The sequence below is a fragment of the Quercus lobata genome, chromosome 8 (genome assembly GCF_001633185.2).
Source record: "Quercus lobata isolate SW786 chromosome 8, ValleyOak3.0 Primary Assembly, whole genome shotgun sequence".
Lineage (NCBI taxonomy): Eukaryota > Viridiplantae > Streptophyta > Magnoliopsida > Fagales > Fagaceae > Quercus > Quercus lobata.
This window is the reverse complement of record NC_044911.1, coordinates 27,556,760-27,582,736: the sequence shown is the minus strand read 5'-3', so window position 1 is coordinate 27,582,736 and position 25,977 is coordinate 27,556,760. Positions and strand designations below refer to the sequence as shown.

Genomic DNA, 25,977 nt, shown 5'->3' with positions numbered 1-25,977 from the left:
ATATAAGATAGTTGTGGAAAAATATGTGGTAAAGTATATTCCTAAAATTATTCTCAATTTAGTACTACCTAGATAGAGCCTAAGCGCAACGTGGAGTCCAAGTAACAAGTAAGGATTTTGAGTTTCGCGGTACCTGATGAAAAGAAATTGACTTGAAAAGAGAAGAGAAGAGCAAGATTCCTGGTGAAGGAGTGAAGGGATACCAAGCCCAGACGATATATATGCGGATTTTCAACTATTATATATATGAATATGAGAAGATAAAGTAATTTAATAATAATAATAATAATAATAGCATTTCGTACGTACTAACTAATTTGGTAGACTGCAATGCAACCAATTAAAGCACACGTAGGGGCGGGGGAGAAAAGCCACTGGAATTTCCTTGCAATATTCTTGTTAGTTTCATGCAGTTTCCGCGCAAGTACTAAATATGGAACTTTGAAATTTTGATTTGAAAATCATTCAACAAGAGAGTGACTTCTTATTATGATGCAACCCGCAGTATAAAGGCGAGGACTAAATTAAAGGGTTTTGATTATTTTACATTCAACAACACTGTACTTATGAATTCATGGGCAATAGTGTAAACCCAAATATTTTTAGTGTGGAAAATTAAAGTAAAACTACTGGTATTTTGAGTTTTGATCGAGTCAGTTAAAGAAAGTTGTGAGTTAATCTTGATACTAGAATCTTTACTACAATTTGATTCTTTCAACATTAAAATTTTACTCAAGACAAATTCTTGTAATTAATTTCCACATCTTGGCTTTTGTTTTAGTTAATTGCCATTGCTTGCCCTATTAAGGCTAATAATTGAGATGCCTGCACTTCAGCTAAAGAATGTGGAAAGTGCTAAGCATCTTCACTGCTTTTAACTAATTATGACTAAACTAGGAAAACAAGCATTTTCCAATAATAAAAATTTAAAAAAAATTATTTAAAAAAAAACAAAAACAAGGAAAACAACCATTCACATAGGCGAAAGGAGATTTAGGCCCCGTTTGGTAGAACATCTTAGTAGCATATTTCAGTTTTTAAACAACATTACACGCATTTTTACATACTTTTTTACCTACACGTATTTCAAAAAAATATAAACACATTATTCAAACTCTTCTATCAAACGGGTCCTTACTTGTCTAGTTGTTTTCTTGTTTCTTTAGCCAGTCAACATACTTACCATAATCTTAAATAAAACGTTCATCGTTAAGCCATCAATATCTATAGAAAAATTATAAGGTACATATTTCTATCAAGGAAATTACTTGGTCCAATGGTTGGACTAATAGCTTCAACAACCAAGATTGACGTATACACAACGAAAACCAGATCAGCAATTTCCAAATCCTATATTACTGACTTTTGAATATGACGCTCCTATATTATATTTAATTGTCTTACCCAAAACAGTACAAGCTGAACCACAACAACAAAATAAATAATAGCATTATTCATCCTTTTCTTTCAATTTTTTTTTATTTTTTTTTGCATCCCACTTGAACTTTGACGAACCTGCTGAATTCAAAATGTTAAACGTTTAGTCCTTGTTTACATGACGCCCGAAAGTTGCAAGAATTCTATGAGGAAATTCTTGTGATGGTTCCTACGTACCTTGCTCGTTTTGATGTTATCCGGCTTGGTATGTAGTCATAAGAAGAATAATTAGTAAGTAAGAAAATCTGTTCAGTTATTATTAATCCATTATCAAACACAAGATCATAAATTTCTGCACTCCATGTACACACACACACACACACACACATATATATATATATATATGTATGTATGTATGAAGGGTCTAACGTACCACATTCCGTACAATATGAAAGCTTTTCCTCCTTTTCACTATTTCTTATTGGCCATACTTTTGTTGATTGCGGTAAAAGCGCCCACTAACCGAAGCACTGAGATAACAAAAAACAGCCATGCTAAACGAGTTATAGGTGCCATTATAGATGGCAGTTCACGTATTGGTAAAGAACAGAAAGTAGCTTTGGAGATGGCAATGGAGGATTTCTGCGAGTTCAGCAATCAGAGTTTTCTTCTTCAAATAGAAGACTCTCACGGTGAACCCATTCGAGCAGGTCTAGCAGGTAACTCTCTCTCTCTCTCTCTCTCTCTCTCTCTCTCTATATATATATATATATGTGTGTGTGTGTGTGTGTGTGTGGGGGGGGGGGGGGGGTTGTTAAACTTGTTGCATAGAGGTTTGTTAATGAATAAGTCTAGTGCCATACATTTTAGCATAACGAATGTCACAACTCGCCATAGTTGATGGTCCATGTGAGGCCACCCCTACACCAACCACAACTAACCACATGAACGAGTTGTGGCATTTGTTATGCCAAAATGTATGGCAATAGACTTATTCTTTATTAATAGATGCTACACATCCGCGTGTGTGCACGTGTGGGGCCAGCCCTTGGGTAAGACCACTTATAGGCAATTGCCTAGGCCCTTATAGAAAAAAGCCCCAAAATTTTTTAATTAATAATAATAATTTTTTTGTAAAATATATAGGTGACTACACTCACTTCAAGAAAGTCCCAAAAATTGTGGGACAATAGAAATCAATTCAAATCATAAATAGTTTCACCCAAAAAAAAAAAAAACCATAGTTGTACAAAATTATCATTGATGATTAATTTTCCATAAAGACTAGAGATTTCAATTTTTATAAAATCAATCCTTCACACAATAGATTTCTAATATTTCAGTAGTATTTTGGTCAATTTGGTCACTTGAAACATTTTGGAAGTATTTTGGTCATTTTAGGGGTATATTGTTAATTTTGGACATTTTAGGAATATTTCGGTAATTTTAGAGACTTGAGTAAAGGGAGGGTATTTTTGCCAATTTGGTGGTTTTGGGGGATCTTTTAGTCATTTTAGACGTCATGCGAATATTTTGGTCATTCTGAAGGTTTCTAGGATAATTGTGCTCATTTTAGTGGTTTGGGGGTCTTTTGGTCATTTTCTAGCTTTTGAGAGTAGTTGGTCATTGTTGAAAGTATTTTAGTAATTTTGAACATTTTAATTGTTCAATGGTCACTTTGGACGATTTAAGGTAATTTGGTCATTTTGGACATTTCAAGGGTTTTTTCTTTTTATTATTTTTTTTTTAAATTGGGTTATTTTTTGTCATTTTTTAAGTTTTGGGGTAGTTTTGTCCTTTATGAGGTGTTGCAAATTGTAGGGACCAGATTCGAGATCCAAGCCCAAAACAATGAATTTGTAAAAATATGGGTTAGAAAAACTGGGCTTTAGTTAACTGAACAACAAGTTAGGTAGGTTTGATGTCTAAAGAATGAAAATACACGAGTGTATGTTGAAAAAAAAACATCCTTCGCCGAGGACAATGGTTTTTATATAATGCTCTTAGGTAACGTTACAAGATTGATTCTTAATTACTATAGTGTTTCTTTCCTCCTTTTTCAGATATCCTTTTTTCACTCCTTCCTTCTCATTTTATAATGTCCTTCCTTTTCATCTCCACCTCCCACGTGCATTCTAGATGGTTGGTTTAGATACTTGTCCCCTCAGCACTCCCCATAAGTCCTTATGTAGTAGTTGTTAGGCTGAAATCCACTATTCAGACATTACCTCCACATTAATGCGGTCAAAGAGTTAGTTACAGTGCATTTAATGCGGAGACAACAGCTTTCACCTAAGATATTTTGGGACTCCTTTTTATCTGATGTCTCTGCAATACTTGTCCGCTCCAACTGAATCTTCGGGATTGTCACCCTTGCTGATAAACCATCTCTTAGGACCTCGACTTTGTCTCGCCGAGGACGCCTTCATCCTCAGCACACTCTCTTGAGCTATTATGACCAAATTCCACCTTTTTATTCATCAACACAGTCTTCTCTGACGAAGACTTCTCCTCCTTGGGCAGATCCTTATTCTCGGCTTAGGCCATAGGCCCAATATACTGATAGATAATGAACTTCTGGGCCTAAGGGCCCTGCAATAGCTCCTCGAGATTCTTCTTTCTGGCTCTTCGGGAAGAAATGAGGATTTCGATGTCCCTATATTAGCTCTGTGCCCATTTCGCCCTCCCTCTGCTTATGAAGACACCTTTTTGACTACCCAAGACACACTCCTGGCGCTGCAACATTTGAGACACGTCCTCATTAAATTATTACAGCTCTTTGTCCCCTACGTTCTACGACGTGATGTGAATCCTACGGTTGAGGGCCTCGCTGGGAATTGAGTGGGAACTTTCCCACTCTCTACTCTCTCCTTCGTATAAATATCGCTTAAATCAAACCTTATTTTTACTTTTAGCATTCACTTAGCTTTAACACACATACATTGAATCTGCCAACCTTCCCATTTCATTTGTGATCTCTACAAATATCTAAAGTCTGTCTGAGGAGACCCTCCTTATATCTATAAGTCTTCACAAATCTCTACACTTTATTTTTCCATATATTTTTCTGTTTTTCATACATTTCCCCTTCTCGGCCCTCTTTTCTCCTTCCAACCTTTCAAGTTCCCTCCAAACCCTTATAGAAATGGGTAGATTTAAGTGTCTGGCAGACTCCGAGGAGGGGATAGAAAACTTTAGGGCTAGTTATAGGATCCCCCCAAGAGTAGGCATTAGGTACTATAGTGAGGGCCAATGGCACGAGGATAGGCAAGTCGGAGAGGTAGTAATTCTGATGATTGCCTTCATAGAGGGAGGGATGAAAATCCCTATGGGTGGAGTCACTAGATATTACCTTAGAGCTCATAGGTTGGCTCTTACTCAATGTGCCCCTAATATGTTTAGGATCTTAAACTCCGTGGATGCCCTTAACAAAAAGATGAGTTTAAGTCTAACCCACCATGATGTTAATTGGGTCTATAATCTTCACTGTCTAAAAGGGCAGGGGTACTACTTGAAATCAAGGTATCCCGAGGTTAGGCTCATCCAATGCCTTCTCAAATCCAACAAAGGGCTGAACAAAGATTTCCTAATCTTGTCAGAGGAGTGGAGTGATGGTCTCCCCTACCTGACGAGAGAGGGAGAACTAGGTGGGGTACTAGGTCTAGGGTGCTTATTTATAGGTCCTCTCTTTTGATTCCTTGTATTTTCATATCTGATAAAATTCTATTACCTTGATGAATTTGTAGACAAACACACTGCTGAGCCGAATCTCAACTTGGTCAACAAGGAAAGTTTAGATAAAATACTTCAGGTCGAGGTCTTTGTACATGACGATGGCCAACTGCGAGTGGCTCACATAATCTTAGGGTACAAGCTGATCTCATCTAGCTTTTAGGCATCGAAGTGCGTGATCAGAGCCAAATACCCCTGTCTTCACCACATAAGTGTAGCTGTCCCTGGTTTTCTCCTTCCCGAAGGTGCCCTCGTCCCAGAAGGCACCTTCTCCACCCAACCCGTCCGGGAAAGTGATCTTTTCATTCAATCGATCCTGGAGGGTATTCCTAGAATAGATCTTCCCTTCCAACACACAGCTGGTGCATCTGGTTCTTTTAACCTACCGATAAAAAAGAAGAAGTAGTTGAAGTACTAGAGTCCGAGGACGAATTTGAAGCCTTCAACCGACCTTTGTCCCCAGAAACTTCAACTCCTGATCTCGACCCACCATTCTCACTAATACTTGACAAAATGGGGATACAACGCAAATCAAAATCCAGCCTAATGGATTTGATAGAGTCCTAGTCGGGGAGGGACGCACCGGTGAAGACTGCCCAAACTAAGCCCCCCACTCCTCCACTTACTTTGCCCCTCCCGTCTGGACCTGCTGACCTGAAGAGGAAGAAGGAGAGCAAAGGCAAGGTGGTGGTGGATGCTAGTAAATCCCTCCCCCCTCAAGAGGACGAGGCTTAAAGGGTGGCTAAGTGGGGCAAAGTGAGGTAGAGGGGTGCCAAAAGGAGGGGCGACATCCAGGCCGAGCCCTCAGCCTGGCTCCCTGAGCCAATGCTAGATGGGGCCCCTCTATTAGCCAATGCCTCCATTAGGGACTTCCAAGAAGGAAAAGCCGGCTATGTGGCCAATGCAGTGGAGTAGGCCCTACTGCTCTCTGGGGAAATGGCTGAGCTACAGTCCATAAGGAGGCATGAGGTCTTTCTCAGCCTCAAGAGATATCTGGTCATGGTATGATCTCTTCTTTTCTTTTCCTTCTTAGTTTGCTTCCTTAACTTTCTTTTTCCAATTCTCGTTTCTCTCTTTGGCAAGTTGTTCAAGCCTTCTTCCGAGTAGAAGAGATGACCAACTACTGTCATCGGCAAATGAAGGAAGAGGGAGGAAGGCGTATCGTCACTATGGAGGCCTTTTAGGTGGCCGACAAGAGCCTCCAAGAGCTTAAGAAGAGGCTGCAATAGGAGGAAAAGGAAATAAAATACGCAACAGTCGCCCTTGAAAATGCTGAAAAGCAAGCTGAGAGCCAAAGGCTGCTATTGAGCAGTGCTAAGGACCAGCTGGCCTCCTCCAAGACTCAAATTGCTGCATTGAAAATGAAATTGAAGGAGGTTGAGAAAGCCAAGGCTTTAGCCGAGAAGGCAAAAAATGAGGCAGAGAAGGCCAAGGATGAAGTTGAGCAGCATGGGTATGATGTTGGGGTGGCCAAGACCAAGGATGCCCTTAAGGCCGAGGTCCCTACCGTATGTAGGACTTACTATTCCTTGGTATGGGATGAAGCCCTCAACCAAGCCGGGGTTGAGGCTTCTTCCGTGCTTAGGAAAGCAGAAAACGTCTACTACCCCCCAGCCATACGCCCTTTAGGCTCTTTAGACTCTAAAGCCAACCCAGCATCCTCAGAGGTAGGTGGCATTCAAGGCAGCCTACCCAAAGTTCCTCTTGCAGCCAACACTCCTTCAGAAGGGGCAGAGTAAGCTGAGGACACTTCAAAGACAGGGGAGATCAATAAGGATGTAGTTCAAGGCTCTGGCCTACCCCTAATTGCTCCAAAGGATCCCTCAAAGGAAAAAGAAACTTCACAAAGCATGGAGTTAGTATTGGCAACTCTCACCGTACCCCCAAAAGAGGATACTAAGGATAAGGCTAAAGTGTCCTCCATGGCAGCAAATACACAACCTCCCAAGGATTCAAAAGAAAAACTTGTAATAAAGATGAAGCAATAGGTTTTTTTTTTTCTTTTTCTTTTTTATCAATTGTAATCAACTTGCCTCTTTGCATTTGATCTGCCTTGTTTTAAGGCTGTTATTAATGAAAATTATGGGCATTTTCTTTCTTCTTCACTGTGACTTACATGTTGAAGTCAATATGATTTTTGTTTTATCTAACATTTAACAAAAGTAGTGATAAAATAGAATTTCTCTCACTAATCTACTCGAGTGACAAAACATTTCTCCCATTTCATATGATCTACAACAATAATGAGCGAAATTTACTAAGTCCACCATCTCGGCAAGGGATAATTCCAATTTCAAGAACATACTCTACAACATTACTTGCATATAGTTTCAAATATGCTATGTTCCTTACTTATTGGTAATTTTAGAGGAGCAAAAGGATAATCATCTCTTGAACGAATATAAGTAAGCCTATAAATGCTTTAAGTGACGCTCATGAGCATCTCATTGTGACTCTTGTTGTAGTGAAAATCATTGCCGTTTGACATGGCTTTACCTAACATTGAAGTCATCAATAAGGGATACTAACTTACCTTAAATTTGTAATCCAAGAAGTCTTCAATAACTAAGGCTTTGCCTTGACCCTTAGGAATTTGATAGAAAACGTTGATTTAACCAAAGTGTGTGGTCCAAGGATCCAGGCACGGGCAAGGTTTGGTTCAATACTTAGAACAATGATTGAAAGTTATCAATTTTCCCAAGGCATGTGGTCCAAGGATCTAGGCATGACCAAGGTTCTGCTTGATACTTAGGTAAATGTCAAGAAGTATTAATTTTCCCAAAGCAGGTGATCCGAGGGACCAGGCATAGCTAAAGTTCTGTTTAATACTTAAAACAATGATTAAAAGTTATCAATTTTCCCAAGCTATGTGGTCTAAGGATCTAGGCATGACCTAGGTTCTGTTTAATACTTAGGTAGATGTCAAGGAGTATTAATTTTTCCAAAGTAGGTGGTCTGAGGAACCAAGCATAGTTAAGGTTTTGTTTAATACTTAAAATAATAATTAAAAGTTATCAATTTTCCCAAGGCATGTGGTCCAAGGAGCCAAGCATGACCAAGGTTCTGTTTGATACTTAGGTAGATGTCAAGGAGTATTAATTTTCCCAAAGCAGGTGGTCCGAAGAACCAGGCATAGCTAAGGTTCTGTTTAATACTAAAAACAATGATTAAAAGTTATCAATTTTCCCAAGGCATGTGATCCGAGGAGTTAGGCATGACTAAGGTTCTGTTTGATACTTAGGTCAATGTCAAGGAGTATTAATTTTCCCAAAGCAAGTGGTCCGAGGAATCAGGCATAGCTAAGGTTCTGTTTAATACTTAAAGAAATGATTAAAAATTATCAATTTTCCCAAAGCATGTGATCCGAGGAGCCAGGCATGACCCAAGTTCTGTTTAATACTTAGATAGATGTCAACTATATATGACAAACAATATAACAATCCCAAATAGGGTGAAGAAAATCTCTATTAATAATAATATCTCCTAAGGTTATATACATTTTAGGGGCGTGGTATAGCCTTTTCCTTTAGATCTTCTAAATAATATGCTCCAATCCTAGCCACTGATGTGATACGATAGGGCCCCTCCCAGTTGGGTCCGAACTTCCCCCATGTTGGGTTCTTGACAGTCCCCATAACCTTTCTTAGAACCAAGTCTCCAAGTGCCAGTGGCCTTAGCTTGACGTTAGCATCATATCCTTGTTTAAGCTTGTGTTGATAGTAAGCCAATTGGACCATGGCATTTTCTCTTCGTTCTTCAATTAAATCTATGTTTTTTTTCCAACAGCCCATCATTGCTGCTCGGAGCAAAAGAACTTGTTCTCAGTGTGGGGAACCCAGTTTCCAAAGGAATGATAGCCTCGGCACCATAGGTCATTGAGAAAGGTGTCTCTCCAGTAGATCTACGAGGTGTAGTCCAGTATGTCCAAAGGACGTGTGGCAGTTCTTCCACCCACTTCCCCTTTGCGTCGTCTAGTCTTTTTTTAAGTCCGCTCACTATAACCTTGTTGACAATCTCGGCCTGTCCATTTCCTTGTGGATAGGCCAGAATGGAATACTTATTCTTTATTCCTTGATCGTAGCAATACCTCCTAAAAGTTTTACTATCAAATTGAAGTCCATTGTCCAAGATGAGGGTATAAGGAATTCCAAACTGAGTGACAATATTCTTCCAAACAAATTTTTTGGCGTCCACGTCTCTGATATTTGCCAGTGGTTCAGTTTCGACCCATTTGGTGAAGTAATCCGTGCCAACCAATAAATACCTCTTATTCCCCGTTGCCTTAAGGAAAGGGCCTATAATATCTAAGCCCCACTGAGTGAAAGGCCAAGAACTGGTCAAGGGATTAAGGACTCCTCTAGGTTGGTGAATGTTTGGTGCAAATCTTTGGCATTGGTCACACTTTTTCACATAGTCTTGTGCTTCTTTTTGCATGTTTGACCACCAGTAGCCTTGTGTGAAGGCCCTGTGAGACAGAGATCTGCTTCCCGTGTGGCTTCCACAAATTCCTTTGTGTAATTCTTCCAAGAGCAGCTTAACTGCTTTAGGGTGCACGCACAGCAGATATGGGCCAGAAAAAGATCTCTTATACAGTTTCTGGTCCTCAGACAGCCAAAACCAAGGAGCTTTTCTTCGCACCTTGTCAGCCTCGGATTTATTCTCAAGCAAAACATCTTCCTTAAGGAATAGCACAATAGGGTCCATCCAACTAGGCCCCATCCTTATTTGGTGAATATGAACCACATTCCTTTCCACTTCAAAAGGTTTGCACAAGTCCTCCACAAGGATTACCTAAGGCAAGCCCTGTGCCGAAGAGGTTGCCAGTGTGGCAAGAGAGTCGCATGTGCATTCCTACTTCTAGGAACTTGTGATAAAACAAAAGACTTAAATCCAGATTGTAAGTGTCTAACCTAGCTCAAATATTCCTACATTTTAGGATATCTTGCCTCCAACTCCCCTTGAACTTGGCCTACAACCAACCTTGTATCAGAGAATATCTCCACTGCCTTTCCACCCTTTTTCTGAACCATGGTCATCCCTACCAACAGAGTTTCATATTCAACCTCATTGTTTTTAGCCGAGAATCTCAATCTTAAGGATTTCTCAATTGTGATCTTTTCTGCGGATACTAGAACTAGCCCCACTCCAGATCCTCTGTGATTAGCTGCACCATCGACGTAGACCTTTTAGGACAAAGGCTCTTGCAGGAAGATTACGGCAACTGATTTTTCATCCATATTTTGCTCCTCTAATTTATCTTCTGATGGGGTCTTGGCAAACTCAACCACCAGATTAGCAAGGACCTGACCTTTAACAGAGGTGCGAGGCATATATTTGATATCAAAAGCCCCTAGGATCGTGCTCAACTTTGCAATTCTCCTTGTGTAGTCGGCACTCTGAAGTAAAGATCTGAGCGGGAGCTGAGTCAAGATAACAACCGTGTGTGATTGGAAATAATGGGGAAGCTTACGAGTGCCATGCACCATTGCCAAAATGGCCTTCTCAAGTGGTAAGTACCAGACCTTAGCTTCATGTAGTGACTTGCTTATGTAATAGACTGGCCTCTGTATGCCACTGTCGACACGGATCAAAACTAAACTTATTGCTCGGGCCTTGACATAATTGGTTGCTGAGAAAGGTACTTTTTCAACTGCTGGAAAGCCAGGGCACACTCCTCGGTCCATTCAAAACCCTTCCATTTGTTCAATAGCTAAAAGAAAGGCCTACACCTGTCTGCTGACCGAGAAATTAACCGGTTTAAAGCAGCAGTCATCCCGATTAACCTCTGGACTTCCTTAGGATTCCGAGGTGGTTGCAGATTGTTGATTGCCTTGATTTGGTCAGGATTGACCTCAATCTCGTGGTGTGTGACCATGTAGCCCAAGAACTTCCCTGATCCAATGCCAAAAGAACACTTGGAAGCATTAAGTCGCATCTTATGTTTCCTTAAGATAGCAAAGATATTTCCAAGGTCGCTAGCATGCTCGAATTCTACCTTACTTTTTACCACCATATCATCGATATAAACTTCAATGTTTTTTCCTAACTGTGGCTCAAATATCTTGGTCATCATCCTTTGGTAAGTAGCCCCTGCATTCTTCAAACCAAAGGGCATCACCTTGTAATGCTAGTTTACAATAGAAGTAACCAAAAGCTGTCCTCTTTTAGTCGTCTAGGGCTAAAGGTATCTGATGGGACTCTTGAAAGGCATCCAAAAAACTCATTCGATGATGGCCCACCGTTGCGTCCACCAGTTGGTCAATTCGAGGCATAGGGAAAGGGTCCTTTGGGCAGGCTTTGTTCAAGTCTGTGAAATCTACGAATACACACCACTTTCCAATCTTTTTCTTTACCACTACGGTGTTAGCTAACCATTCAAGATAATAATAGCTCCAGCCTACTTAAGTTTCGTCACCTCGTCTCTAATAGCATCTGAGTGTTCCTTGGACGAATGCTGAGGTGGTTGCCTCCTGGGGGTGACCATTGGATTGACATTTAGATGATGGCAAATGAAGCTCGGATCCACTCCTAGAGCTTCATAAGCATTCCAAGCGAAAACATCAACGTTCTCCTTGAGAAATATCACCAACTCCTCCTTCTCTTGAGGTGGTAGCTGAGCTCCCACCTGAAAAAACTTTTCTGGATCATCACCTACGGTGAATTTCTCTAAATCTTCACATTTGGCTTCCTCAGCCGGCCTCCTTGCAGATAATTCCGGAGACTTTGATTGCTATAAACCTTTCTTAATCATGGCCGAGGACTCAGTTGCTAGTTGATGCAAAATTGCAGACATGAGGCACTGCCTAGCCATAGATTGGTTCCCTACCAGCTCCTCAATCCAGTCTCTGGACGGATACTTAACCTTCTAATGCAAAGTTGAAGAAACAGCACCCAAGGTATGAAACCAGGGTCTAGCGACAATGGCCGTGTAGAGGGAGTATGCATCCACCACTATGAAGTCCACTTCCACCACCTCTGAGCCGGCCTGTACGAGTAACCTAATCTGGCCCTTCGGGGCAACAAGCTTCCCATCAAAGCTTACCAAAGGTGAATCGCAGGTTGTCAGGTCTTTAGGTTTCAAATTTAGTCCTCTGTACAAGTCCGAATACATGACTTCTACACAACTGTCCTAGTCCACCATTACTCTTTTTACATCATACCCCCCTATCCTGAAGGTGACCACCAAAGCGTCATCATGTGGTTGGATAGTTCCAATCTTGTCTTCGTCTGAGAAACTCAACGAATGTCGGATTTCTAGTCTAGCCCTCTTCGGCTCAAAGTTGGAGCCCTCAGCTGGTAATCTAGCTACAGACATCACCCTAGAAGGGCGAGAACTTGTTCCCCCCGACGCAGTAAAAATGACATTGATTGTACCTAAAGGGGGCCTTAGAGGAGCACTTCCCTGAGCCCTTACCCTTGATTGATCTCCTTGTCCATTGGGTCGATACAGAAATTATCGTAACCTCCCCTCTTTTACCAATTACTCTAGATGTTCCACAGCGTCTGGCAGTCCTCGATGGTATGCCCCCGCTCTTGGTGATACTAGCAATGAAGACTCTGGTTGCGCCTCAAAGGGTCTCCACTCATCTTGTTCAGCCATTTGAAGTACGGCTTATTCTTGATCTTCTCTAGAACTTGATGCACTAGTTCTTTAAATACAGTGCTCACCACCTAAGAAGCTGCAAGTTCAGACTGTCTAGCAAAATCCCTTCAGGTTCTGATATTATTGTAATGGTACGACTTGAAATCCCTCATCTCCTGAGGGATAATCTTACCCTTCCCCTTATCCTATTACTGGTTCTCTTCAACCCTCCTGTACTTGTCAATATGATCCATGAGCTGGTGTATACTGGTAACAGGTTTCCCAGTCAAAGATTTCCTTAAACCATGCTCGGTAGGTAGGTCAAGCTTGAAAGTACTGATGGCTACATCCTCAAAATCACCATCTATCTCGTTGAATATCTCCCAATATCTGTCCGAATATGTTTTTAGGGTTTCTCCTTCTCTCATGGACAAAGATAACAAGGAAGCCAAAGGCCGAGGAACCCTGCTGCATGTAATAAAGCGGGACCCAAATGCTTAGGTGAGTTCCTTAAAGGAGTCAATGGAGCCTGCCCTCAGACCGTCAGACCACCTCATCGCCACAGGCCCTAGGTGGGATGGGAATATCTTGCACATCAAGGCTTCATTCTTGGAATGTACAGCCATCCTTTAATTGAAGTGGCTAACATGCTCTACCAGGTCTGTTCTACCATTATACAAAGTGAATGTGGGTTGAGTGAACTGTTGAGGAAGTTTCCCTCCTTCAATCCAGCACGTGAAAGGCGACTTGGAAATTTGGTTGAGTGCTTTACTCATTGCGTCATTTCCCAGGCCTCCCGAAGATGCATTTCTGTTTTGGCATTCATGGCGGTAGTCTTCATCATAAGAGAAGGACTCGCTGGGGGGAGTCCTTGACCTCTGTCTATAGTCTTTGTCCTTCTCATTACCGGAAGAGTAATCAGAATTTGAAGGAGCTTGCTTTCTGCGTTCATGGCATAAGCTTCCTTTTAGGTGATCAATCTCCTTCTGCATGTTTCTGGTATTCTCCTTATGAGAGACATGGCTCTTACCCCAAGATTGACTCTTACTGGAGTGGGTAGTGTGTACACTTCCCTCCTAGTCTCTTTTTTGTTCAAGTTCACATAAATGATCTTGACATTGAGACCCCACGGATTCTGCTTGGTTTAGATTTGATCCTACCATCGTTGAACGTCAAACTCACTATCGCATCAGTAATTCCCACAGATGGCGCCAATTGTAGGGACCAGATTCGAGATCCAAGCCCAAAATATGAATGGACTTAGGCCCAAAACGCCAAAAACAATGAATTTGTAGAGAAATGGGTTAGAAAAACTAGGCTTTAGTTAGCCGAACAACAAGTTAGATAGGTTTGATGTCTAAAGAATGAAAATACACGAGTGTATGCTGAAGAAAAAACGTCCTCGGTGAAGTTCGAGGACAATGGTTTTATATAATGCTCTTAGGTAACGTTACAAGATTGATTCTTAATTGCACAGTGTTTCTTTCCTCCTTTTTTCGATCTCCTTTTTTCACTCATTCCTTCTCATTTTATACTGTCCTTCCCTTTCATCTCTACCTTCCACGTGCATTCTAGACGGTTGGTTTGGATACTTGTCCCATAAACACTCCCCATAAGTCCTTATGTAGTAGCTGTTTTTCACTCATTCCTTCTCATTTATATTGTCCTTCCCTTTCATCTCCACCTTCCATGTGCATTCTAGACGGTTGGTTTGAATACTTATCCCATCAACACTCCCTATAAGTCTTTATGTAGTAGCTGTAAGGTTGAAATCCACTATTCAGACATCATCTCCACATTAATGCGACCAGAGAGTTAGCTGCAGTGCATTTAATGCGGAGGCAGCAGCTTTCACCTAAGATATTTTGGGACTTCTCCTTATCTGATGTCTCTGCAATACTTGTCCGCTCCAACTAAATCTTCGGGATCGTCACTCTTGCTGATAAACTATCTCTTAGGACCTTGGCTTTGTCTAGCCGAGGACACCTTCATCCTCAACACACTCTCTTGAGCTATTATGACCAAATCCCACCTTTTTATTCATCAACACAGTCTCCTCTGACGAAGACTTCTCCTCCTCGAGCAAATCCTTGTTCTCAACTTGGGCCACAGGCCCAATATACGGGTAGATTATGAACTTCTGGAGCCAAGGGCCCTACACAACTATTTTCAATCAATTTATCATTAAAATTGTAATTATTTCTAGTAATATTATGAGCCAAATATAGGAACGCTATATTCTTGGAATAGGATGGGAATGTGACTAATGAACCATACACCATAATTTTATACTGTTAGAATGTGATTCCATGGATAAAAAAAATTCCAAGAATATATTTCACATTGCAATGCAATTTAACATTACACGAACCAAATGCATGATCAAATTGCTTGGTGACATTTCAAATCTTTGTTAGAGTTTCTATCTAGTGTACATTCCTTCTCTGTTTTTTTTTAAAAAGAAATCCATAAAATTCTTGGATTTATGGCACTCTCTTAACAACAATGTATTTTGAAATAAATAAAAAAAGTTTTGCTGCTTATTTCTCTTGTTCGTTTTTCTACTTTAACAGACAAGGATTTGCATATTAAATTCAATCTCGTTTTAGTAAAGGACCTTCATGGTCTTATGATGCTATATTATACTTATCATATTTGTTTTTGTAGTAAAATATTTATCATTACAAATTATATGAAGATGTTGATTTATCTGTTACATTTTGAATGAAGCTATAGCTCTTATCAAGTCACACCATGTGCAACTCATTCTAGGACCATGTACATGGGAAGAGGCATCATTGGTTGCTGACATTGGCAACAAAAATCAAATTCCAATTCTGTCTTTTGCTGATGTTACTCCCAATTGGGCAATCGAGCAATGGCCATTTTTGGTCCAAGCATCACCTAATCAGCATGGACAAATGAAAGCCATAGCAGCTATTGTTAAGTCTTGGGAATGGCATCAGGTCACTATGATATATGAAGATACAGATTCCTCAGTCAATGGAGTCTTGCCTCACCTCTTTGACGCCTTAAAAGAAGCAGGAGTACGAATAATACATCATCTATCTCTTGGACCTCTCACCACTACAAATTCCTTGTCTAAGGAGCTTGAGAGGCTACAAAGTGGGCAATGTAGAATTTTCGTGGTTAATTTGTCATTTTTGTTGGCCATTCGTCTATTTGAAAAAGCAAATAAAATGAAGATGATGGAAAATGGTTATGTGTGGATTACAACCAACTCCATGACAAGTCTTGTGCACTCCATTGATGCCTCTATCATCTCTTACATGCAAGGAGTAATGGGGGTCAGGAGCTACTTCCCAGAAAATGAGCCTCATTTTCAAGACTTTTATTTCAAATTTTGCAAAAAGTTTGCCTCGAAATATCCTGAGGAGAAAAACCACGAACTAGGGATTTTTGCATTGCAAGCCTATGATGCTCTATGGTCAGTGTGTCTAACAATGATGGAGAGCAACAAGGTGGGGCAACAGTTACTAGATAAAATATTACTAAGTGATTTTCAAGGCTTAAGCGGAAGGGTTCAGTTTTTTAACAAAAAATTGGCTCCTGGACAAATATTTCAAATCATTAATGTGATAGGAAAGAGTTACCAGGAACTTGGATTTTGGTCAAGTAAATTAGGTTTCTCAAAAACTATTGCAGAGAATGTTACTTACAATTCTTCTATGAGAAACTTAGGGCAAGTGATTTGGCCAGGGGGGCCTTGGTATACTCCAAAAGGATGGACATTATCGACAACTGCTGAACCCTTAAGAATTGGGGTGCCTACTAGATCTTTATTCAAAAATTATGTTAATGTGGAATATGATCTCTTGGAAAATAAAAGTCTCTTCAGTGGATTTTCCATCGATCTCTTCAAAGCAACTGTAGAACAATTGCCATTCTATTTGCCTTACAATTTCTATCCCTTCAATGGAACATATGATGCTTTGGTTGAACAAATTCATCTAAAGGTATGTGATTTCTTATTCTCTTGTTCAATTTTTTATTTAGTTATTTTTGTATCATAGATTGAAACCTCAGTGAAAGAATTAAAGAATCTTAGATCTCATTGTCAGGCGAGAAACACCTCTTTCCACCTAAATATATCTTTCTTTAATTTTCCATTCTTATTTTATTATTATTAGAATATAAGCCCAATGGGCTATAGACCTCTTGTGCTTGTATTGCACTTATATTGTTTATACAACACTCATCTGCCTATATAAAGGCAATGCTTAATACATTATTACACTCAATTTAAGACAATGATATGTTAATTGCTTAAGATAGTATCAGACTTACTGCTCTAACCTTCTGATACTTACGAAAAATCTCGTATTTTTTGGTGTTAACTTGCTGTTGTTGTCTTCTCTAGTCCACCCTTGCTTTTGTTGGTAGAAGTGATTCATCATCGCCAACCCAAGATTGTTGCTTTTCTTAGAAATACCACCTACAAATCTTTGTTTAATACACACAGCCACAACCATAGCAAAAATCTTCATCTAATGTTTCCAACAGCAATCGAAACATAACAAACAAAGCCGCCAAATGTCACTTGAAATTTTGGATGCTAATCCATGTGTCACACACATCATCACATGCCACTCTAGGTCTCCGTGTGTCTTAACACATGCCAATACACATTTAGCACACACTGGTTGCCATGTGTCACCATCACAGTGTGCACATTAGCCTAGGTTCCACATTAGTGTCACGTTAGCAAGACATCAATTGCCCCATCAGCACACCTTTCATCCTGCCACATTAGATTCATGTTAGCGTGCCTACAATGTCACCAATTGATCAGGTTGGCCAAACTTAACCTAGATCTGACCCGCACTTGACTCAAGTTTGACCTGATTCCTTCACATGGTTCTTTGACTATGCTTGTTGTAATCACAACGCTGATAATTCTGCCCTCACATTTATACACATTACACTCCCATCTTTATTTTCACTTTTCATACAATTGATGGTTCCACCATGACTATTAGTTAGGTGGGGTCCATTTCAGCACCCAAATTATTTGCCTTTGATGTCTGTTAACTATCTCTCAATCCTTAATCTATTGGTCAACTAATCGAACTTGGATTACTTTTGCTCTTTTCTTCCAAGGTTATTATTGTGTAAGAGGTAAATTGTTGGGACCACCAGTAAGGTTGGTCAGTTGTTTGAACTCACTTCCTTTCATTTCCTTAATCTAGAGTCTCAGGACCAATTGTTTTAGCTTCTGCTTCATTCTCCATAGACTATGACACTCTCTCCTTAGTCACATTTTTTTTGGTAAACTCTCTTTAGTCACATTAGTTACTTGTGTCAAGTACTTAATGTCAAGAGGTCTATTAGGTTAAATTTCTTCTATTCCTTTTAACTATATGGTCTTGTCTTGTCAACTTGGTATATAACCTGCATTATCTTTTGATAAAAGTGAGTTTATTACTTTTGACGCCTTTTGATCTTATTCATTCAAATGTGTTGGCCCTCCCCTGTTCCAAGTATGTGAAGGTAGCAGTATTTTGTTATTTTGTAGCTGATTTTTCAAGATACACTTGGATTTATTTAATATTAAAAACAAATTGTACCAAAATTTCAACTATATATTGCGATTTTTTGAAAATGATTGCAACGCAATTTTCTAAGTTTATTAAGGTATTTCTACCTAACAATGCTCTAAAATACCAACAACATGACTTTCTTGATATTCTAAACATTATGGCATAGTTTCTAATACCTCATGTCCTAGCACCTCATACAAAAAGCTAAATAGAAACTTCGTCACATCCTAGATACTATTAAGGCCCTAAGCAATATTGTCACTTCCACTCTCACCTACTCTTAAGAAGAAGCTACTTTCAATGTAGTGCACATCAACAGGTGTTCGTCACCCATCTTATCAGATCAAACACCTTATGAACAACTGTTTGGTACACCCCCAAACTACAGCCCACTCAAAGTTTTTGGTTATGTCCATTTTGGTCTTCTTCAACCACATGAACTCACCAAACTACAACCCACTCACAGTTATATTGTTTTCTTGGTTATTAACTTAAATAAAAGATCTGTAGATATGATCCAGTAGCCAGACATCTTAGGATCTCCCATCTTAGATACTATTAAGGCCCTAAGCAATATTGTCACTTCCACTCTCACCTACTCTTAAGAAGAAGCTACTTTCAATGTAGTGTACATCAACAGCTGTTCGTCACCCATCTTATCAGATCAAACACCTTATGAACAATTGTTTGGTACACCCCCAAACTACAGCCCACTCAAAGTTTTTGGTTATGTCCATTTTGGTCTTGTGGACTTCTTGGAAAATAAAATATTCCACTCCTTATCTCACTTCACAGATCATATTTCCACTATTTCTCATATTAATCCCCCTCCTAACCTCTTCCCAGAGCATCTATCCACTAAGTCCACTTATGATGAGCCACTAGCACCCACCTCCAATGAGTCTCATCCTTTTACTCTAGCTGGGGACACTATTGGTTCTTAAGCCCCATTGCTCTTATCAATTTTAACTCTTCTCTCTCACATTCGTGACTCATATTACTTTTCTACATTTGCCACCCTATATGAACCTCACATATTTTGTAAGGCTTCCTCTGACCTCACTAAGTTACGGAAGAATAGTTGGATTCACTCTTAAGATAAGGACTTGAGAACTCATTAACCTTCTAGAAAGCAAATCCGCTATAGGTCGCAAGTGGATGTACAAGAACAAAACTAGATTGGTTGACATTGTTAATTACTACAAAGTTCGTTTAGTTGCCAAGGAATTTACTTTGGATTATGAGAAGACATTTGTCTTGGTTACTTGACTTTCTTGTGTCAGTACACTCATTTGTAGTCTCTACCTCCCAGAAATGGCTATTATTTTAAGTGAGTGTAAAGAATTACTTCCTTAATAGCAGCCTTAAAGAGAAAGTTTACATGCAGCAACCTCTAGAATTCTGTCATCCTTTGAGCTTTCCTCACAAATTGTGTTGATTACTCCAAACACTCAATGGACTTAAGCAAGTTCTACGAACTTGGTTTGCAAAGTTCAGCTCATCATCTCACAACATTAATTCTTGGCCAGTTCCTCTATTATTTCAATGCTTAGATCATGGTATCACCTTTCTTTTAAAATATGTAAATGACATGATCAATACTAGTGATTATGTGCTAGGCATCTAGAGCCTTAAGAATTTTCTTGGTCAACACTTCAAGATAAAGGATATACCCTCTCAAATATTTTCTTGGTTTTGAAGTTTCCTCCACATCAAAAGGTTAATATCTTAATCAAGCCAAGAACACCTCTAATCTCATCTCTTAAGTTGGTATCACCATAGTAAGATAGTCAAAAAACTTATAAACAACAACAGTAAGTTTTGTCAAATTTTTTGTGTTTATAGACTTTCTAAAAAAATTTCCTACATGGCTCATATTAATCTCTCTCTCTCTCTCTCTCTCTCTCTCTCTCTCTCTCTCTCTATATATATATATATATATATATATAAAACTAAAGCCTTTAACTTTTTATTGACTTCTCTAGAACTTGCCATATCATTATCAGTTTTTTTAAAACAAAATTAATTTACTTTTTTTAATTAACAATATCAACTTCAACCCAAGGAAGACTAATCTTTGACATCAACAGCCAAAGCCCAAATTTAACAAAAAGTGAAACTCTATCTCTCTAACAAGTTCAGCTTAAATTCAAAATCAAACGTTGACAATTTATCTCCAAATTTGCAAGGTTAACCATGAACACTATAAAAGTAGTGCAAGTCTTAATTTTTTTTTTTTTTTTAAGCCGAATAAAGGTATGAACTCTTCTTCTGTTATTTTCTCCACTACTTTGTAAATTTTTTTTTAATGGTTTTTCATGTATTTTTTAAAAAGTGATTTTCATCTCCATACAACTATTACCCATTCCCATACCCCCGCTACACGCCATATTACCTTTGAGATAAGAAGAAATATATATGTCTCAGCAATATATAAGCCAATACGCATCTAGTTGCTTACTTTCATGGAGAGCAATACTTAAGAATTAATAAGTAGGTTTTGAGTCAAATATATCATATGCATGGTTTGGGAATTGTTTGTGATGCCTTTAGCTTCGTAGTGTTGTAATATGCACTCAATAATTAAGTTGCGGCTTCTTCTTTTTTTTTCTTCTTTTTTTCCTTTTTTTGATAATGAAACCTAAAAGCTATATAGTTTGATGTAATGATTTTTTTTTTTTTTCATCGTTTAAAGTTTAGACCCATTAAAATTTAAAACTTATTGCTTTATGGGTTTGTGTACTTTTTTTCTTTTTTCTTATATTTCTCTTTTAAATAGTTATATATTTTTTGAATTGTTTCAATAACTTATTCTTTAATTTTATATCTTTTTTGGCATTTTGGAAGTTTTAACATCTAAATTTATGTTAGTTTTTGCAATATTTGAACATGTTTAGCATATTTTAATAACTATACCATGTATTATTCTTTTGAAGGTAATCAATTTTTCTTTTATATTTCTCTATTGTGTAATCATATACATTTTGTTTTGTTTCAAAAATTTATAAGAAGTAAATCTTATGACACTTTAATATTTTTTAGTCTTTCAAAAGTTTTAATATCTGAATTATTCTTTTGATGGTAACACATCTTTCTCTTATATTTTTCTGTCGTATAGTCACATGCACGTGCACACACACACACACACACACACACATACACACGTACATCTATATATATATTATGTATAATTTGTAGACTCTGAATCTTTTAATTCCTTTCAATAGTTATAATCATGGATTATTCTTTTGAATGTAACTCATCTTTCTCTTATATTTCTCTATTTTTTTAGTTATATATATTTTGTTTTGTTTCAATAATTTCTAAGCAATGAGTCATCTTTTTGTAAGTCATTGCACATTCAAGCAATGACTTCTTCATCAAATTATAACACAAATTGAAGTCATGCAAGAGTAAATCTTGCAATTGTGTAGTTTCTTAATCAATTTAAGATTTTATAAAATTATTTTAGTCTACCTCACAAATAGGTAGGTTTCCATGCATAGTACAGGTTAGTGACTAGTTAATAATAGTTTTGCATTTAAAAAAAGATAATAGAGTTTAAATAATATCTAATTTTTTTAAAGTCATATTTAATTATTTAAAATGCTTCAATTTCAATTTTCGCCTTAGGCCTCTAAATGCATCAAGCCGCCCTTGCTTCAACTTTTACACACTACCAAAAAAATGGAGATATAACAGCATTTCTAGACTGCCGCTATAGGTCTCAAATAATGTGAAAGATAACATCAATTAAATTGAATACATTTGAAAAGTATATGACTTAGAAAGTCCCGTTATGGAAACCGTCAAGAGTGTCCAATATACATAATCAATCATTGTCACTGCCACTGCCTCATCATTACTTAGGACTCATCTTATGTTGTAGCAGCATTCCTTTGAGTTGTTTGTCTTGCTAATCTCTGTAATGATCCAATTCTTATTTTCTAGATAGACGTGCAAATTAAGACTAATTAAACCTGTATTCTTGAAATCATATTTGCATGGGAGCAGAAGTTTGATGCAGTTGTTGGAGATGTAGCAATAGTGGCCAATCGATATAAGCATGCCGAATTCACACACCCCTATACCGAATCAGGACTGGTAATGATAGTTCCGGTTCAATCAAAAACATGCAATAAGGCATGGTTATTCCTGAAGCCCTATACGAATGCCATGTGGGTACTAATAGGAGCAATAAATGTCTACAATGGCTTAGTTGTATGGCTCATAGAAAGACATTACTGGCCTGAACTTGAAGGCTCTGCACTGAATCAAATGATAACCGTGTTGTGCTTAGCCTTCACAACACTATTCTCTTTACATGGTAATATGAAGTCTTCTCTACGTAAGAACTTGAGCTTTTATTTTGTAACAAATAAAAAAAACTAGTGTTATTTTGTGGCTATCCTCATCTTCGTTTATTTCAAAAGTTGAGTATTTATCATAGTTTTTAGTCTAAAAAAAGTGAGTTTTTGTGCTAACGTTTACTATAATTCAATGAATTGAGCAGGAAAAAAACTGCATAGCAGTCTGTCACGGATGACAATGGTGGCATGGATATTTGTGGCATTAGTTATTATGCAGATTTACACAGCCAATCTCACCACCATGCTCACCGTCCAACAGCTTGAACCCACTGTAAATGACATTGAGACACTGCAAAAGAGCAATGCAATAGTTGGTTGCTCCAGAGCAGCCTTTGTTGGGAAATATTTGGTGGAGGTATTGGGCTTCAATCCAAAAAATATCAAGAATTATACGTCACCTGATGAATATGCTGAAGACCTGATAAATAGAGAGATAGCAGCCATATTTCTTGAAATTCCTGTGGCCAAGTTATTCCTTGCAAGATACTGCAAGGGCTTTACGACAGCCGGGCCAGTCTATAAAGTTGGAGGATTCGGTTTTGTAATTCTTTTCTCTACTTCTTTTTATTTACTTAATATAATTTATTTTTCATTAGGTCACTACAAAAGAATTTTATATCCCTTGAGATGAGGCTAACCTTATGTTTACTGTAACAGGAGTAAGGGCTAGATTAAGATTCTTGTCGTTGGGTTTAGAAAATATTTATTGAATTAGGTAGTAATGTTAGGTCTGAGGAGTAGAGGCATGTATCCAAGCTTGGGTTTTAGTGACTCATTAACTCGTACAATATATCCCATACTTATGTTGTCTACAAGTAATTATTAAGTTAAGTACTCTCAATGTCTAGTGATGTAGTGCTCTCACATCTCATATTAATGATAAATTAATTTCACCATAAATTTTTATTAGAGTCCACAATAAATATGAGAAGAGAGAAACACCTTACGAGGAGTACCTAATAATTTTTTCATTGTCTATAATTTATAGGGTAAATTCCACAAACCACCCCTGAGGTTTGGGTTAATACCAACTACGTCCAAGATGTTCCAAAATTGACCACTTTGGTCCGTAAAGACTATTTTGTCCCTAAAGGTCACTAACACCGTTTGTGCACCGTTTTATTTAACAATTTTTTTTTTCTTTTCTTCCTCTCACCCACGCTGAGCTCTCCCTTCTATGTCTTTCCGATCTGGAGCTTTCTCCAGAAACCAAAAACCAACCATGGCTGAGCCTCCATGACTCTATCTTCGATCAGCCTAAGTCTAAGCCTCCTCAACCATCAACCCTCCTCACTGAAAATCAATCTCTTCCCTCTTCAATCTCACCGATCTCAACGGAGTAGAGCCTCCATGGTGAACCTCAGCCAACACCACCACAAAACCCCATACCCCAAACCCACTCACTGAAAATCACTCTCTTCTCTATTTGATTTGCATTCCCTCAAAACCCCATACCCCAAACCCACTCACTGAAAATCACTCTCTTCCATATCTGATTCTCATTCCCTCAAAACCCCAAACCCACTCTTCGATCTATAAGCCAGAAGGCCCTAGACGACGTGTGGATTTTGGTGTGGATCGGCGTTGGAGTCTTTCCCTTCTCTCTCTCTCTCTCGTGGTCTTTGCGGCAGCGCCATCATGTGTGTAAGTGGTGATTCGTGGGTTTTGGTGTGGATCAACATTGAAGGGTTTGGGTTTTCTCTCTTGTAGTGTTTGTGACGGTGCCGTGGTGTGGGTTGGGGATGGTTAGGTTTCGATTGGCGGTGGTGGGTTTTCTGTGGGGGTGTTTGGTGGTGGACGGTCACAAAGCCACAAGGAGGAGCAAAAAAATTTTCTTGCTGAGGCCTATGAATTTGGGGTTTTTCTTAAGAGGATGTTTTGATTGATTGGGTTTCGGTCTTAGATTAGGATTTTTAATTGAGAGGCTGATTTTTTGTCACAGTTCTTGATTCTTGATTGCATGTTCTGTGGTTTGGGTTTAAATTTGTTTTGTTTTCCTCCTCATTCAAAGAAAGTGAGTTTTGATTGTTGGTTTCATTCAAGCATTTTTGTTGTTGTTTGTTTACTGAGAAACAGAAGAGAGAGAGAGAGAGACATGGTGTAGTTAGTGAGTAGAGACAGGGATGAGAGGTGAGTTAACGGGATTAGTGATTAAAATGTCTTCAGGGACAAAATTGTCTTTTTGGATGAAATTGGTAGGCTTTTAAATGTTCTGGACTTAGTTGGATATTATCACAAACCTCAGGGGTGGTTTGTGGAATTTACCCTAATTTATATATTAGAAAAGAAAAAATTAATAAATACTCTAAAAGTACTGATTTATGAAATATTTTTAGGAGCTTTTAAAAAAAGAAAAGGTAACTAACTTTTTTAATAGCATTTTATATTTTCCATAAAGCAGTATTAAAACTTTTCTAAAATGGTCAATTAACAAATGTCTTGAAAGTAGTTATTAAATAGACCCTGGCTATAAAAAATAAAGCGAGCTGCCAACTTTATGAAACTTTTTAATAACTTGGAATCACTAACTATATTCTCTTTTATCTGCTCCTTAGGCAATTCCTAAGGGATCTCCTTTGCTTCCCAGCATAATTGAAGCCTTACTAAAGGTATTTGAAAGTGGCAAACTAAGGGAATTAGAGAATAGCATGCTTGCATCTCAAGTGTGTATGGAAGTTGAATCATATGATGAAATCCCTAGTCTTAACACCAATAGCTTTTTGGTATTATTCATATTAACAGGAGGCACATCAACAATGGTGCTAGTGATCTATATCTTTCATTTGGATAATTCCACGCTTGTACACAAAACTATCTGGAGACTAATGTTGGCAGTAATAAGACACTGGAGCCATGGGAAGAAGTGGTTTTTCAGAAGAGTCAACAATGCAAGAATTTCAAATACAAGGGAGACTATTCAACTTTAGCCATGTCCATATGGCCTAGAAGAAGTCTGAGAAATCCTTTACTTATGTGAGTGAAAAAAAAAAAAAATATATATATATATATATATTAATAAGAATTTTGCATTCATATAAGTAGATGATATAAGGTATAGCACTATCGGCAGCTAAGTTGTGAGCACTCAAGACTCTTGGAAAACATTTGTATATATTTTTAATCAAAAAATTATAATTTGTATGTATTTTTTTTTTTTAATTGCTGAAATTATTTGAATGTCTCTAATCTATTGATCGGCACTGCTGACACAATATTTCGGTTGGGACTAATCTTTGCCCATATTAATGTTAACCATCGATAGTCGACACACTCCAGAATTCAAATTTTTTGATGTAATTACATATAGAAGAGGACCATGCCGATGTCCAAGAAAGGAAATTAGAGGAACTAGTCG

At 38.3% G+C, this 25,977-nt stretch overlaps 1 protein-coding gene across 1 annotated transcript; it reads left to right on the top strand.

The window, feature by feature from the left end:
- Positions 1-1,805: 1,805 nt before the first annotated feature.
- On the top strand, positions 1,806-25,549 carry LOC115956683 (glutamate receptor 2.1-like). Its single transcript, XM_031074992.1, has 5 exons — positions 1,806-2,096; positions 15,422-16,668; positions 22,267-22,579; positions 22,766-23,163; positions 25,178-25,549. The coding sequence occupies exons 1-5, from the start codon at positions 1,826-1,828 to the stop codon at positions 25,547-25,549; spliced, it is 2,601 nt and encodes an 866-aa protein (XP_030930852.1). The 5' UTR covers positions 1,806-1,825.
- The last annotated feature ends 428 nt before the right edge of the window (positions 25,550-25,977 follow it).